At 36.3% G+C, this 18471-nt stretch overlaps 1 protein-coding gene across 2 annotated transcripts in view; it reads left to right on the top strand.

Moving 5' to 3' along the window:
- The window catches only part of LOC145998777 (A-type potassium channel modulatory protein KCNIP2-like), a 759206-nt gene that overhangs the window by 268258 nt on the left and 472477 nt on the right, over positions 1-18471 (top strand). The window contains exon 1 of one of the 2 annotated variants that reach the window (XM_083135382.1): positions 11939-12480. The exons of the other annotated variant lie outside the window; for it this stretch is intronic. Within the exon in view, the coding sequence (XP_082991508.1) occupies positions 12465-12480 (16 nt within the window). The 5' untranslated portion in view covers positions 11939-12464. Of the gene's footprint in view, positions 1-11938; positions 12481-18471 lie in introns of those variants that run through there. 2 annotated transcript variants of the gene reach the window in all.

The raw sequence follows: 18471 nt of genomic DNA, 5'->3' as shown, positions 1-18471 counted from the left end.
GGGACCAAAATATCGACGAAAAGTCACACGGTGCTCTTCCCCATGCGTCTGCTGCCGGGTTTCTTCTCGGACTACAAGGAGATCATGTGGAAGGGGGGATTGCGCGTCACATTTCGAAGAGCTGCCAACGACAACGACGCACTGATGCGATACTCTACTTTGGGTCCGGACGGCACCACGCCGATAGCCAACACTTTACCCGAAGCAGCCAAGTGCGTCATCCGGAGCATGGAATTGAGAATGCCGGTGGTGGAATACGAAACGAACTACGCCCTCAAGTACAAAGCGGAGATCTTGAAAAGTCCGCAGGTGCCGATTCACTTTCACGGTTACCAGTGCGTGCAGAAGATGGCGTCGGGAAGTCACATGGAATTCGACGTGACGACGCAGTTCAACAACATACAGTTCGACATGCCAGATTTCGTCGTAGTGCTCTTTCAGACCGGACGCGATAACAACCAGGAAAAAAATTCCAGCAAGTTCGACGACTGCAAGATCAAGAACGTTTATCTGAAGAATGGACGCAACGAAGTGTTCCCGCGCGAGAATTACAACCTCGACGTGATCAAAAACGATTACCTCAAACTTTACGAAGCGTACACAGCTTACAAACGCGTGACCGAGGGAAGTGTGGACATGTACTACACCCCCAGCGAATTCAAAATCCACAGGCCGATGTTCGTCATCAACACATCTAAAAGAAAAAAAGTTGTGGTCAACGATCGAACCAACATCAAGGTCGTCTGCGAGTTCCACGATGCCTTGCCCGAGGACACCCTATGCAGCGTCATCCTGATTGCAGAGAAGTCCTTCGCCTACGACCTGAAGAACGAGAGAGTCACAGAGCAGTTTTAACAAGTTTTTAACATCTTTTCTCGCACAATAAGAAATTTTCTGCACTAGCACAATCAGTTACAATGGCACAATACGAATTTCACTAGTTCAGATCAGTTACAAATGTCAATTTCATTAGTTATCAGTTACAATATCTTTTTGCACTATAGCACAAGAGACAATCAGAAAATTTGCACAAAAAAAATTTGTTGTTGTTTTTACACAAGAAAATTAACAATAAAATTTCTTTTTTTATCGTTTCAGATGCTGCCGAAACATCAAAAACACATACACGCACACACACTAGAAAAAAAAACATGCAACTTTATTTGTAACACATACACATACATTCTCCATCTTCATCAAGAAAATATTAATAATAAACATAATTATTTTTATCTATATCTCACAATAAAACTCTATATCCAAAAAATATCACAACATCAAATAACACTAGAGTTGTTAGTACACGTTGCATGCATTACGGAGGTCCTCCGTAGGGTTTCATGGAAGTTTGGGGGGAAAAAAAACAAACACGTGAAACTCTACAGAGGTGCGGTAATCTATAACCGCAGCCATTAGAAAACTTTTACATTTTTGGTTGGGCACCACGCACCCTGGCGAGGTTATAGGGGCCAGGCATTCTAAAAAACAACAATTATTATTTTGTTTGTTTGTTTGCGTCACAATACATACGCGCGCGCGCGTGCGTGCGTGCGTGTGCGTGTGTGTGTGCGTGTGCGCGGCACGTCGTTCCCCCGAGAGAGAGAAAGGTTTACAGAGGTCGCGATATACAAACGTTGGCCCCCGGGAGTTGGAAAATTACGATGTGGCGCATTCGCTCATTACCGTTCCCAGCCATAAGTTTTTCTCTCTCTCTAACCCTTGCCAACTAAAAAAAAATGTAGGTAGGAATTAATAACACTGCGAGAAAATAGAAATCATGCCTTAATGGTTTTCTTGTAAGGCATGATTTCTATTTGATGACGTTGAACGCGTGTAGTGTTCCCATCCCTCCATCTTTCTCTCTTTTACGGCAGTGCCCGCTTTCCTTGTTTAGTATATGTAGGTTGGCAAAAATTGCTTTATGCACTGTAAAGCAAACCTCAAGCAAAGTTGCCAGCTTCTTGCTTTAGGCTAGGTTAGACAAAGAAAGCTGTAGGTAAACTGTCGGTTGTTTAACTCTTCCCTCTCTCTCTCTCCTCTCTTTTTTTTGTAAAAAGCTATGGCAAAAGTACCAGTAGGTTGGCAAATTGCTTTATGCACTGTAAGGCAAGTCTTAAGTAAACTTGCCAGCTCCTTGCTTTAGGCTAGGTTAGACCTGGTTAGGTTAGGTTGGGTTAGGTTAGGTTAGGTTAGGTTAGAGTGGGTTAGGTTAGGTTAGAGTAGGTTAGGTTAGGTTAGGTTGGGTGTTGGCAGCTGTCGGTTGTTTAACTCTTCCCTCTCTCTCTCTCTCCTCTCTCTCTCACCTCTTTCTCTCCTCTCTCTTTTTTGTAAAAAGCCATGGCAAAAATACCAGTAGGTTGGCAATTTTGCTTTATGCACTGTAAAACAAGCCTCAAGCAACATTGCCAGCTTCTTGCTTTAGGTTAGGTTAGACCAAGACAAAAACCTTGGTGATTTTTTTCAAGTGAGGAGTTAACAACACTGCGAGTCCCATTTTCGGTTGCAGAACTCTCAAGCAAAATTGCCAGCTCCTTGCTTTAGGTTAGGTTACACCAAAAAAAAAACCTTGGTGATTTTTTCGAGTAAAAAGTTGGCAACACTGCGAGCCCCCTGAACCCCACTTCCGGTTTGTGAACTCTCAAGCAAAATTGCCAGCTCCTTGCTGTTTTAGGTTAGGTTACACCAAAAAACCTTGGTGATTTTTTCGAATAAGCAGCTGGCAACACTGCGAGCCCCCTGAGCCCCAAAAGAGGTTGCAGAACCCGCCCACTTGGTCTACTTTTCTTAAACTGTGCTATGGGTGTGACTATTAATTTATCTTTCTGGATGCCATGTTGGTTTCTGTGTATTCCTCTTGCTGCTTGAATTATCTGAGTTAGGTTGTTTGCTTTTTTCTTACAGGTAATACCCAGCATCTCCACCACGTAACGAACTGTTGCTCGTTGGGATCTTACCAGAATCCTAACCATTATGCTTGGGTGATGTAGCTTGCTTAATCATTCATCCTCACTGGCGAGCACTCGCCCTTTGGCAGATAACTCGATGGTAATAGGCGAGAGGTTACTTTCACACTTGAAATGGCACAACACTAAGAATTTGGGTTTATGTCTTCCAGTTCAGATCAACATGGTTAGAGAGAAGGATATTACCTGTCTATTCTTTGTTGAAGAAATCCTCGGAGAAGACTCCTAGAAATGCTCTATCCAGACTCGCTCAAGCTCCCCGATCTTTCTCCTTCCTCGTACCAATGCAAAAGACCCCAAGTCGCCCGTTACACTCTAACTTATTCTTTCTTCCACCACCTGGTTATTGCTCTCCGATACCCGTTGATCAGCAACTTCCTTTCAATCAACCAGGAAGATAGATGTAATACTGACTTAGCATTCTTTGAATGCTTGAGAGAGTAACGGCCGACGAAGGAGGTTATTGCTTTTGGCTTGCTACTTTTCTCTAATCAGGGGAACCTGTTACGAATTACTGTAAAATATTATTCTCTGATTCAAGTAATTTAACTGTAAACATTATCTTTTGTGTGTAAAATATAATTGTTAGTTGAACTGATAAGTACAAATATTAACTTTATACGCCTTCATACACTACTAAATAACATAACTTTGATATATAAATTAGTAACAATTTGTTAAAATTAAGTTAAACTGTAGAATTGTTTTCTTAAATAAATATAAAGTAGTAAAAATACTAAACAAATAATTCCTTCTTTTCCTATTTAAAGGATGCCAAACAGTGTTAACCAGATGTTAGTGGCTAAATAACATAAAATTTAAAGGCAGTAACAATATTTTTTTAAAAAAAATACTGCTTTTTACCTAACTTTGTGAATTAAATACTAGTACATTTTGTCAAATTATAAATAAAATATACCTATTTCTTTGGTATTTGTACTATAGTGAAGAAAATGTTACTAAAACTTGGCTAGTACAGTAAATCTAAGAGTTTTAGCTTTATTTGTCCGTAACTGGATATAATTGTAACTTGTTGATCTCGCCAAACACAATCTTTACCTCAATTTTGGAAGCTAGCTGAACTTTAGCGTTTCGAATAACACATAGTGAATGCCTCTATAGTGGAAAAATACACCCAGTCTGTAAAAATTTAGAAATGTTGTCTCCTTCTCTGTCGAACCAGACCAAGAGTGTTCTGTCTGGGCGATTACAATTTTTGAATTTTGTTATCGGATCTTGTGCAGAATGGATATAAAATATGTTACAGTCTAACAGATTATTATTTATCTTAAAATTTTGCAAATAAGCTTTTAAGTTTCTCAAATATCAGCATCTTTAGCTAACAGTACAGCATAACCAGTATTATTATGATAGAAATGTTCTGGTGGTAGAACCTACACCTACTGTAATATCTCTGTGGTATTAACTTACATGCAGCCCATAACTTTTGGGATTGTTTCTCCTCCGTTACATTTCCTGGCCATTTACCCTTAGCGTCGCGATTAGCCTCAGAAGCAAAAAAGCGAAATCTTATATTTGTTCTTTTTATATCTCTAAAACCACCTAAACTATTGAACTACATTTAATGAATTTTGCAGTCTTCCTGTTTGATCTGTTAAACAATCCAGTCAATAAAAAATATACTTACATATAAAAATCTGCTTTTCAGATACTTTAATCGGGTAATCTGCTTTTGCGTACTTCCTCAGAAATATAGTTCTTGCTACATTTATATAAATCGAAGTCTAGTTAGAGTTGGCCTGTAAGTACTTCTGGTACATGTAGTTACTTGAAAAAGCAAATATTGGGTGTATAAAAGATAGCATTCTTGTGAAACAGTAAAAAATCAACCTCATTTCCTCGTAATATTAGCTGTAAATGCTTCTTGCAGATTAACAAAGCTCTGGCGTGTGGGCCTACGTCACCTATAATCCTTTGTAAAGTTCGTGTTGTCCTATAAATTGTCGACATACATACTAAGTCTCTAGTTACAGCCTAAGCTTTTAGTTTCAATCAGAGGATTTCAGTGTTCAGATAGTGATTGTAGCCTCGTATAATAAACCGAATGGAAATAACCCAAGTGTTGATGCACCCAAAAAACCAGTAATACTTCAAAAATACCTTGAAAAAGGCTATAAGGCTAAATTATTCTTCTAGCATAGAAAAAAGTTTAGCAAGTGGACCTATGGTCCATATAGTCAGTCGTCTGTGAACTTCGTCTTGTCCTGTGAATTGTCAATATATCGATAAATGGTTATATTTTTTTAAAAAAAATAACAATGTTGGTAAGCGTCCAGTTATGGACCCATCGGTAAAGGAATTTCAGTCTTTATAGACACACCATAATTTTCGTTACACTAAAAGTTTGGCCTCGTATAAAGGTAAATAGTCGAAATGATAAACATTTCGTGTACTTTATCCAGTAAGCCTTAGCTAAAAATACAATAACAGCGTTACAGACATAAAAATTAAGCAAGCTTTGATATTCTAGTGGCACATAATAAATATAAAATATCCTTTAAAATATTCTGACAAATAGTTGTGGTTATATCCTTTAAAATACTCTGACAAATAGTTGTGGGTTATCTGAGATCAAAATTTTCAAGCCCTCTCTCCTGCATAAATAGGCTCTAGAATTCACTAAGCCTCAAAATAATATTGGCACATAAAATAAAAAGCAGATGGAGAGTGATGCTGATCGCATCATCTCCAAACAGCAAAAACAAAAGTATATGGATGGAGCTCTACCTGATATATTTAGGAAACTTTACCTAGTATAAGAGTAACAAAATACTCAGCAAACTCTAAAATAAACAAACTTTCCTACGTAGCAGGCGAAACCTGACCTAAATAAATACATATAGAAATACAGAACCAAAAATAGCATAGTGGAAATCAGTAAACCCTAATAATAATAATAATAATAATAATAATATATTCTGTGGCTTACATTTTAGCTAAAAGTACTTTTTCTTTAGTGTTTTTGAAAAGATTTAAATAAATACTAAACTCTAAGTTAAAAATTTGTAAATGTATATATGATACAAAACAAAATAAATAAAAATTAATACATACCCTGCAAAAAATCAGTAAAAAAGTTGAAAACATCTCTTTGTGCATCCAAAATATAATAACAAATCCTTGCTGACTGCATTAAATTGTGTTATTTGAGTAATATTAAGCCTAAACTTGTAAAATAAAAAGGTAAAACTTGACGAAACACACTTCATGTGTACAAAATTTCATTCAAAACACATCTAAATTGTGTTATTTGAGTAAACTAGAGAATAATCTTGTAAACTTGGAAAAATCTCCCTCTCTCTCTCTCTCTCTCTCTCTCTCTGTGTGTGTGTGTGTGTGTGTGTGTGGATGTGTGTATGTGTGAATGCATGTGTGTCCAAAATGTAATAAAAAACACGTTCAAATCGTGTTATTTGAGTAAATATTAGGCTAAACTTGTGAAATAAACAAATAAAAGTTAAGAACACACACTTTGTGTGTCGAAAATATAACTAAAAGTCTTTACTGAATAGTATAAATAGTGTTATTTTGGTAAAAATAGGTATAAATTTGTGAAATAAACATATAAAAGTTGAGAACACACACTTTGTGTGTCGAAAAAGCAACTAAAAGTCTTTCCTGAACAGATTGAACTGTATTATTTTGGTAATAATAAGCCTAAACTTGTGAAATAAACAGATAGAAGTTGAAAACACACACTTCGTGTGTCGAAAATGTAACTAAAAGTATTTTCTGAACAGATTAAATTGTGTTATTTTGGTAAAATAATAAGTTAAAAGTTGACAAGACACACTTTGTGTGTCCAAAACTTGAAAAATAAACAATTAAAAATTGAAGAACGCAGTTTGTGTGTTGAAAATATAACTAAAAGTCTTTCCTGAATAGTATAAATAGTGTTATTTTGGTAAAAGTAGGTATAAATTTGTGAAATAAACATATAAAAGTTGAGAACACACACTTTGTGTGTTGAAAATATAATAAAAAATGTTGCCCGAATAGTATAAATAGTGTTATTTTGGTAAAAAATTAACTTAAAATTGTAAAATAATAAATTAAAAGTTGAAAAAATGTCTTTGCGAGTCCAAAATTTAATAAAAAATGTTGCCTGAATAGTACAAATAGTGTTATTTTTGTAAAAATAAGGATAAGCTGTGAAAATGTTTGACATAAAGTCAAAGTTTGGTAAAAATAAACTCAATATTATGTTAAATAGCACCCAGTAACATAAATTTACTACCTAAATCAATAATCAAAAGGTCCTAGGTTCGTTACCCCGTGATAAAAGCAAATGGTGAAAACTGTAGGCCCCGTCCCTGATAGCTCTCCTTTCTTCATAGTACAGATAAAAAAAAACTGCGCTAAAGCGTCCTGTGCCTTGAGGCAACCCTGAGCGGAATATTAATTGGCGGCGGAAACCAGTTCTACAAGCGACGCATAGCTTCAGAGATTTGACCCTTGCTGCGCATTCCAGACATCCTTTGTTGTCTGGTTGAATCCGTCCCCTGCCCTATAGTATTGCATACCTTTCCTCTGTTCTTGCGTACTGGTTAACCTTGGAAAAACCGGTTCTGAAAATCTACCGACGCGTTCTCTGATTGGTCAATCAGGATCTTTCTTTGTTCTGACGTTGTGACGTCATTTGACCTTGAACGCACACTCCCCAAATTCCTTTCTCCTCTACCTGCGCAGGAATATTAATTCATTCTCTCTGTCTGGCATCAAAGCGGAGTCGAGATTTGGAGACAGTATTCTGTCTGGCGTGTCGTAACATGTGTTATGTGTTTCATAACATAATGCAATTATTGCATAGTACTAATTAATAACGTTGCATATCGCGGGTTCGAATACCGGGACCGTCTTCTTTCGTACCATTACCACCGTTCATATCGGTTCATAAACCATAAACTCTTATTTTCAATACTATAAACATTAATTATTATCAATTCATACATTACATACTTTGCAGTAATGAATATAAAACCATATGCATAGCGTTTAGTACCTCTAATTACCTTCTATATACATATTTTTCATAAAATAAATAATTATATATTCATAAAAGTTATAATTAAGCAAATACATAAATGTAAAGTATTCTAAGTACATGCTAATTAGTTCTAAGTACGTGCAAATTAGTTATAAGTACATACAAATTAATTGCGAATATTAAATAGCAACATCCACTATCTCAGGTCCCAACTACTATTGTGATTTGCAATTTCTTTCCTAACTGTGATGATGTCAGAACGTATTGATGAACCTTAATTCAACCTCCTCAGTTATCATGGTAATTACGGATCTGTTATTGAAAGTCCAATAAATATTTGAATGATGAAGATAATGTGTTTCTCCTTCTGATGAACCTTGCCTCAGTCAAGAGTATTCCGTAGTGAGTATCCGTTGATCAATTCATCTAGTGCTGATTGTATAAAGCAATTGATCCCCGATTAGCCAGTAAGATTGATCTGCAATCACGCTGAATGCTAATTCTGTGTTCTATAAAAGTTGAACTGCGGGTAAGTCCCTGAGGTCAAAATTAACCCGAGAATTTTCTCCGATTAGCAGACTTGAACTTAGTTTAGCTATTGTCAAAGCGAATATTTGCTATAAATATGTTGGAAGTGAGCATCTGAGGCAAGACTCAAAGAGTGCAGGAAATCAGTTCATAAATCCGATTTCAACAATAATAATTATGAAGAGCCAAGTCAACTCAACATAATTTTATTGGACTTACAGCTTTACATGTGGCTGTTTACGCTCAGCATACATTTTAATTTCATAAGATACATTTTAACATAAATTTTACACACACAGTTCCAATACGCTCTCAAATGCCTTTTTATATAACTGCATTCAATCACGCATTAACAAAAATAAATTACAATTTTATATCAGCTTGTCTCAAAAAAGCAAGTATAATATATGCAATTCTAACATCTGGTGCATACAACATTGAAGTCAAATTAATGGGAAAAGGAACATTAATTATTGATAATGTTTTGTATAAAGTATTCGTTTGTTTCTCTGACTGGATTGGACATTCCAAAATAATATGTTGAGAATTACCCTTTAAATCACCACAGTCACAATTTGGAGATTTTTAAATGTGTATTTTAAATAAATGATATGTTCTCGCATGACCCGCTTCTGAGTCTATTTATTAAAGCAATTGCTTTCCTTGATCCTCTACAATTATAAAACCAAGGTTTTTTCCTAGTGTGATCAACATAACTTCGAGAGCCAAGTATACACAACGAGGTGAACAAGAATATATATTTCCTTGTTTTAAAATTAACTAATAATATTATCGTGTGTAGTTATTTACTGCTTGAGATGTCATTTTTTTTTAAAGAAAAATCTACCTTCAGTGACAGCTAGAGCATCAACGAGTTGTGAATTCAAAGCAAAGAAGTAATGGCTCAAACAGAAAATATGACGTTTTTGGTTTATTTTTGTGGATATTATTGTGCATGTGAAGAGCTGGTGCCAAATATAAACATTATCGTTATGCTTTACTATATAAATATATAAAAATATTATCAATGCCATTCGAATTCAATTTGTACATGAAACAAAGCATGTAAATTGTGCTGTTTGTATCTACTGTACTATGAACTGAGCACGTTGATTTTTCGTTGGTTAAACTTCCTCTCCTCGTGATAGGCTGTACATATATTTTTATTTTACTTTGAATGGTTACTTCTTTTGTCATAAAGGGAAACTGTATGTTGTGAATAATTTCCATCCGAGAGGACGAACATTGTTGTTTCAATATTTTTTTCCATTCGAGGAAACGCAGACTCATTTTACATTTCAACAGTAGCGTAGAGTTATAATACACCCGTACGCCTGGCGTTCCCAGATTTAAAATTTCAAAAATGCGTAAATGCTGTAAATATAAAGTAAAACGTGATTAATTTCATATATGTTTGACCTTCATGGCATTATAATAGCTATTTTTCGCGATCCGCTTGCAACGCTCCACTAGCAACACTCGTTCTAGCGTTTTTTAATATTTTTTTTTCAATGCCTTTCCTGGCCGGACGCCGGCCAGGTTCGGCGTAAAGGATTCTATATTCCTTGCTGTCTGTCTGGAGGGAAATCTTCGATCTCTACAGTACGCGTACGGAGCAGAGGGCTACGGTGATTGGTTCATGTGACCCTTCCTGCCTTCTGAGGCAGACGACAGCGGTAGAATTCCTACCCAGTTCTTCGCGCTTTATGCCACTCATGCTATGTGATGCTACAATACGCAATATTGACTGACGTAACTTTATCAAACTCAATATACCACATCTTAATTAATGGCTACTGCATTGTATAATTTATCGCACGAACAGCGATGTGCATTAAAAACTAAAAGATCAACACAGTTTTTGTCAAATAACTTGGTGAAATGCTCGTGGTAGTTCAGCCTGTGGCTGCTCTACAACTTATCCCGCAAAACTATTTTTTATTATTATTATTATTTTTTCGTTATTATCTAACTGCTTAATATTGTGTCAATGGAAATGTTTAGCATTCATTTGAAAACTCTTAACATCGAATGGTCTCTGGACAAAATTATTTTAAAATGTTTATCAGCATTCTCAAGATGTAATAAACAGTGGTCTGAATTACTAATCGGCACTGTTACGTTAGTAGAGTGTACAATATTTGGATCATCCACCCACCTCCGTGTCAGAGTGTTTTGCACAGCGCGCCAAGACGACAGAGGCCTCTGATTCTTTGTGAGTGTCCCTTCTTAATATCGTCACTCATATTCATATTCGAGATTAACCAAAAGTGGTAGAGAAGCGAACTAAAATAAACTAAATCAATGAGTAGTTGGATCATCTACAACAATGATGTCTACTGTTGTGCAGAGGCGCTTGTATTCAGGTAGGTTTCTTAATGACTTGCGTCATGCAGAAAGGTATAAAACACCACAGTTCAATTTGTGGCATAGTGAGGCATATAATTTTCTAGCTAAAACATGCATGGATGATGTTTTATTGAAAACCCAGCTGACTTCAGGCAAATAAACAATACCTGTGGCGACTAATTCCATAAGTAAATTATTAAGCAAGATAGGGCCGACCCTTCCTTCGGACTTGGCGTTCCCACTAGAAATGTCCATGCTACGCAAGGAACATTCCGTGTGTGCTAATTAGCATTTATTCTCATGGTGACCATAAAGCTAAGAAAGCAGAAAAAACAACATAAAATACGAAGCTTTCCGATGAAGTACTGGTAACGCTGTCGCTTTGTAGCTTTGTTATGAATGGGTACCGGGTTCGATCTCCGCCGGAGGGATATTGTAGACTGGTTCAAATCACACATTCAACTGTCCAGTCTCAATTGACGTGTTTAGGAATAAAATACAATTAGAATGTACGTTTGGCAAATGATTAAGACGAAAGTATATAGTAAGAAATGTTACGCTTTTTTTAAACATTTCTGCAGTGATGGAAATGAACGTTAAGAGCAACACAGTCATGCCTTGTCCAGGCTTTGTAGCGAGCTGCAGTAACCACTGCGCTACTGAAACTGGCGAATTTGAAATTTCTGACATGCCTTACGTGTGTGTATTCCTCTTCATCTAATTCTTCACTGCTGAAGATTCATGAAAAAAAGTTGGGGAACGAAATCTAATTGCTAATTCATTTCGCAGCAGCCCGAGTCCTCATCTGCAGATTTTTCGAGAGGAAGAGCAAAATATTTTTATTCCGCCGAGTTCCTAACTTCGTTTTCACGCCCACTGGCAACCCTGCAGAGTTTGTGTGCGTGCGTGTAGTAACGCGGGGGAGAAGAGAAATTCGAGTTTGCCAGGTTTGTGAGTGGGGGAGAGATCTGCTGGTCGTTGCAGCTCTTCGGCACACTTCGGCGACGATCGCGAAACGGGGTCCCGGGCCGCGGGAAACGACCGAGCTCAAACGGAGAGACATTCAACAGTTTGCTCCACCGCGGCGAGAACGAGGAAGTGTCACCGAGCGTCGAATCACCAACGATCCGTAACCCGCGGAGGGGGGAGAAGCCCGTAACGTTTCTTCGGTGGATGAGAACTGCAACCATCGTGCAGCAGAACGTCACGTTACGAACGCAACGGCCTAGCGAGTGCCTCATGACTGCCTCGCTGAACATGTGTTTCTCGACAGTCCTCGACACATCCCACAGAGACCAGCCGGACGCCGTTCTTGCAACAATGGAAATGTAACAATAAACCCAGAAACTAACCTAAGACGGTCGCAGAGCGTGCGCAGTGTGTTAGATCAGTGCCCAAAAAGATAAGATATAGCAGTATAGTTAAGAGGTGTTGGTGAGGGGAATTTCTACCGTTAAATAGAACGTGGCAACTTATTCTTCTGGCAGTAGTATAGTGGATTAAAAGAGGGGGGCGGTAGAGGATAAAGCGTGCGCGACAGCCCCCATCGCCCCCTGTACTTGAGAGGAAAAACCAACGCTTTCAGATACAACTTGTGACATCTTTATTGTCTTACCATGAACTTCCGCAAAGGTAGGTTGTAAACGTTTAAGTAGTGGTTGTAATATCTTGTTGAAACCCTATCCCGGACCTTTCTTAATCTTAAAACTCAGCGGCTGTTGTTGGTGCATTTTGTGGTTGGGCTTATCAAGAATTTACGATTTTTGAGGCCTCCCGTTTCTGAATCTTTCATGTCTACCGAACTTTTAACACTTGCAGTTACGTGAAGCATGTTTGGAGGGAAAAACTAAAGGTAAGACAAATTGTCCCGCATTATAGACTGGCCAATGCTGTTTCCTTAAGCAAAATTGCCTGTACTACAATGTTGCCCACCGCTGCTAAATAGCTTACGGAATAGTGGTTCAGCGTTTGTAGTTTTAGCGGGAAAGCATAACGTCTTGCTAGCATGTGATTGCATTTGTAACGCCGTAGCATTTCTGGCACATTGCCGCGTATTTCACAAACATCATCAGTGCTCTTATTGTTTGTATAAATATTATTGAGCCTGCGCAATTACCAGGTATGTCTCAGCCATAGCTTGTTTGGTCATGTTAGAAAATTTGGGAGCATAATACGCAAAACAAGTGTCTGTCCACACAAACACACATGAACACAAAGTATGTCTATTGACCCTCATATCTGTATTTTATTACTGCATTTGAGTACAGAAAGTGTTAATTGTGAACTTTTGATGCATTCAAATGCACATAAAATGCATCAAAGGACACTTTTATCAGCTGCTGTTCCGTCTGATAAACTAATTTTGGTTTCATTGAACAGTTCAGACACGATGATATATATATATATATATATATATATATATATATATATATCAAAGTTCAACGTATAGTTGTGTCAACTATGCACAAAAAATGCGTCAGCCTTGCTTTGATGGACTTCGAATTATGAATTATTCGGATGTATTTTATGTCCATATTAAAGAAGTTAAAGAGGTATGTTTACTGTACAATAAGGTGTTTCAATCCACTAAACTATCTATATCTGTGTACCTCTAGTAATATTCGAGTGAGCAATAGGTGTCAAGTCACGTTCGGTTTTTGACTAAAATAGACAAAAGTAAGGACTGATTGAGGAAATATATATAATATGAGGGATGAGGGGGTGTTGCTTCCACTAGATATTTCACAGTTCATTCAACTCGTCAACCAGAGGTCGTGAATTCCAATTGGTGTCCCTTGTGAGCGTGCCTTCATCAATTTCATCCTCATCTTCCGGATTAGCTGAAAGTGGCAGCGAAGTAAAATGAACCAAACAATTGTTACGTTCCCACAACTGTGGGGTGCGAGTGGCTCGACGCTGTATCTGTAAACGGACACACGCAGTCGCAGGAACTAAGTTAATCTCCCTCAGCTCCTGTAGTCAGCATCATGGGCACTCCAAAGGCCCGCACGGGAACCATTTCAGGTAGGCAAAAGAAAAACTCGATCACCGGATATAGATTTTATCTCGTTTTAGTAGGGTAAGTCAATTTGTGTACATGGGAAAAGCTAGGAGCGCGAGACTGAGAAACCGGGTAATTTCAAATTTAGAACTCGATATCTTCTTAAATATCCGACTGACATCGTCCTTTACTCAGTATAGAAAAACCTGCGGGGTGTGAGCGACTCAACACTAAGCCTGTAACAGACCCACGGAGTAGCGGATATCAAAAAACAACTCTTTTAGCAATGAAATTTCGGCGTATTTATACCCGATTTCTGTACTCTCGAACCCCTGACTAGCAAGTTATGAAGACAAAATATTTCTTAAATTACAATGAAATGTTCAGTTTTACATAAGTTGGATTTCATAAATTATCCAAAAGGTTCTGATACATATTTTTCAGTTAACAAATACTTGTACAGCGATAAGTATAAAATTAAAATCTTCCGCCATTAGTTTTTCTTACATAAAGGTTAGTACATCTTTTTAATTGGCGTTCATTCGATTACGTCATAATATTTAACTTATCGGAACAATAAACTCCACTCTTTTTGTCATAACATATCCTTCAGTTTTCCACTTTTAACTTTGCACCTTGCCTTATACATTTTCTCTTTCTTTCTTTGTATGCTGGGCATAAACAGCCACCTGTAAGCTGTAAGTCCAATAAATCTTAGTTGAGTTGAGTTCTTTCTTTCTTTATTAATGATCTAACAAATTTATCAAATTAGGCAAGCGTAACGCAATCAATTCAACTAGTCACATTTCATATTCTTAGTGTGAATATATTTAGATATATATAGCCTACCTTTACATATAATGCAACTTTCAATACGTTATAGCTACTTACGATAAATATACAGTACTTTTAATTATGCCATTAATTTCTCAAATATACGTAAGGAACGTTGAATTATTCATGCCAGGTCTGCACTGTCTACAAATGTCATTTTGTGCTAATTTGTGTGGACATCCAATCTATATTACATGAAAATTTCCGAAACACAAAAAATCATTAATGCCATACCTGTTAGGATGACTTACCAAGAAACAGTATCCATCAGGCTACGATAGCCTATACCTTTACTTAAACAACGTACGTAGTCAGTTATTAATAAACGATTAAGATTCTTCTTTATTTTTTTTAGAAAAAGTCGTTGTTTAAGTTCAGCAATGAGGAGTTCTTGACTTTTAAGAAACAATTAGATATTTTGATAAATATAGAAAGTATATGAAATAGTACGTAATGTATTGTAATAGTTCAGTATTAGAATCAGATTTGATTATACAAAAAATGAGATTTGTTTTCACGAAATTTTTTTTTTATGATTGCTTGACTGATTGATTTGGTTTATTTTACTTCCCTTTCCTTTACTTTTTGCTAATAACGAATATGAGGATGAGTGATGATATGATCAAATTGAGAACACCCATGCAGAAATTCAAACTTGAGACCCCTGGTGATGTTACCTGCTGTGCAAACCACTCCACCACGGAGGTCGGCACGAAAGTTTGTAAATAACCAAACTAATGCCAACTAACTAACTAACTAACTCTCTAGCCTTCTTAAACCCGAAGGTTCATGGCTGCTGCAACACAGGCCTTCCATCTGTCCCTATCTTGAGCAAGATCTATGTACTCTTTTCCATCCCTACCGATTTCCCTTAGGTCCATCTCGACGTTGTCCTTCCATCTTCGTCTTGGCCTTCCTACTGGTCTCTTACCATCAGGTTTCCCAACAAGAATCCTGTAAACTCCTCTTTCCTCTCCCATTCGTGCCACATGGCCTGCCCACCTAAGTCTTCTTGATTTAATTATTCTAATAATATCTGGACATCAATACAAATTATGTAGTTCTAAATTATGTAACCTTCTCCACTCACCTGTCTCCTCATCCCTTTTAGGTCCAAATATTTTCCTAAGGATCTTATTTTCAAATACTCTCAATTTATGTTCCTCTTTCAATGTAAGGGACCAAGTTTCACACCCATATAATACTACAGGCAAAATTACGGTTTTGTATATTTTAACTTTTAGTTTCTTAGATATTAAACGAGAAGACAAAAGTTTATGAAGAGAGAAGTAACATGCATTTCCTGAATTAAGCCTACTTCCTACTTTTTATTTCCTCTTTAATATAATTTTCATTTGTTAATATTACTCCTAAGTATTTGAATTTGGAAACTGTTTCAAACGAGTTGTTATCAATAATTAGATTTTGATTATTACCTAACACTTGGTTTCGGCCTGTAAGCATATATTTAGTTTTCTCTTTGTTAACTTCCAAACCTATCTCTTTAGCAGTTTTGAAAAATAGTTTAGCATTATTCTTAATTGTATTCACATCATCCCCCAGTAAGTCTACATCATCTGCATATGCTAACAACTGAGTCACACCATTTAATTTTAGTCCTTCTTTAGTTTCTTTTACCTTCCTAACAGCATATTGTAAGGCAAAATTAAAGAGCAATGGAGATAATGCATCTCCTTGTTTTAACCCATCATGAATTGTAAATTTGTCAGACACATTAATACCCACACGAATTTTACTTTCTGTTTCACTGGTGCATATTTTTATCATACTAACAAGCTTCTTAGGTATTCCAAACTCTACTAATATATTATATAATTTATCTCTTTTGACCGAATCATATGCTTTTTTGAAATCAATGAATAGCTGATGGACATTTTGATTATATTCCCACTTTTTTTCAAGTGTCTGTCTGATGTGAAAAATTTGATCTGTAGTTGATCTGTTACGTTTAAATCCACATTGATAATCACCTATAATTTCATTAGCATAAGGGGTTAGTCTTGTTAAAATAATGTTAGATAATATTTTATATGTTGTTGAGAGTAGAGAAATTCCACGGTAATTATTGCAGTTCATTTTATCAACTTTTTTAAACACAGGAACAATTATGGATTCTTTCCACTGTTGATGGGATTTCTTCTTTATTCCATATTAAACAAATTAATTTATGAATTTGACATATTAATGAATTTCCACCATATTTAATTAACTCAGCTGGTATTAAATCAATGCCAGGTGCTTTGTTATTCTTTAGCCTTTTAATAGCATCTTTAACTTCAGTCAAGTTAGGTTCTGGAACTAAAGGTTCTGCTGTGTGGACTTCATTTACTTCTGATTTATCTCCTACATGGACATTTAAAAGGTCATTAAAGTAGTTCTTCCATCTATTTAGAATATCGCTTGGGTCAACAAGAAAATCACCGTCTTTATCTTTTATCAAGTTTACTTTAGGTTGCCACCCCTTTCTAAACTCATTTACACCTTTATATAAATCTCTGATATTTTTATTTTTGCTGTTTGTTTCAATTTCGTTAATTTTGCTTTTCAAGTAATCTCTTTTTTTACTTCTAAACGTGCGGTTAACTTCTCGCTTTATTCTATTATAATTGTTTAGATTTGTATCATCAGAGTTTTTTAACCACTTAAGTCTAGCCTGATTTCTTATTTCTATTAGATTATGACATTCATTATCAAACCATGGCTTACTTTTTCTCGGTTTATGGTATCCTATACTTTCTTTAGCTGCTGATTCTATTGCATTACGTATGTGCTCCCAATTCTTATTTACGTCTGTTTCATTTATATTTTCATCATCATTTAAATCCTGCAAAACTATTTGACAGTTTAATTTGGTAATCTTTCTTAATTCTTTCATCAGTAAACTTTCCTGTACCAAACTAATGCCTCATTGGAATATTTGTCTAATGAAGTTATTTTATGTATGTCCTAAAGGGATTCTTTATAACGCATTAAGGTAGCATATAAGTTAGATTTTTATAACCACCAAATGATATCTTTGAATTTTTAATAATTCCTCTGTAATCAATAGGTATTAATTGGGTTGAATGGTGGCTAGAACAGACAAATAAGCAAGTCGAATCATCCAAGATTCAAATTTTTCATAAATTGTGTGTCGGGTGTAGCTTGTCACCTGTCTCTTGTCCCATCGGTTTGAAATCTCCCTAACACTTTAGCCTTTATCATTATATAGTCACGGAAACGACCTCATTGATATTCAATGGAATCGGTATAGTAACGCAGAATTGTCCATGACTGTACAGCCAACCGCCAAGATGTTAATAGGCAAATTGTCCATCACGATTTTAATTATGTTTTAATCTATATCCTGTGTTGTTTAAAAGAATGGAATTCGGTTGATTCGAAGCAGGTGTTGGTTTCTACTTACTGACGTTTCATTTCAATTCATGAGTATCACATTGTGGAAAATAGACTGAATCTAAATGGTGATGTGCAATTTGCCGACTCACCGGGAATTCCTTGAATTCAGGGAATTATGCATGAGTTATTTCCTCCGGGAATTACACGTGCATTCTGCGTGAAGTTTTCTCCGTAGACTTGAAAAATTGCAACTTTCGTTAATCCAAATCCCATTGAATTTATACATATTTATAAATGACCTGAGGAAAGTTTTGCACAGTTTAACTTTTATTGTTATCGAGGAAGGAAAAGAATGCTGCGTAGAAAATAAAACAGAATTAAGTCTATTTACTTTGCAGAACATACTGTACCTGACAGACGGAAGATAA

This window comes from Lepisma saccharinum, chromosome 1 (assembly GCF_977018435.1).
Source record: "Lepisma saccharinum chromosome 1, izLepSacc3.1, whole genome shotgun sequence".
In the NCBI taxonomy this organism is placed as follows: Eukaryota; Metazoa; Arthropoda; class Insecta; order Zygentoma; family Lepismatidae; genus Lepisma; species Lepisma saccharinum.
The sequence above is the reverse complement of the archived record's forward strand: the minus strand, read 5'-3'. Positions and strand labels throughout refer to the sequence as shown.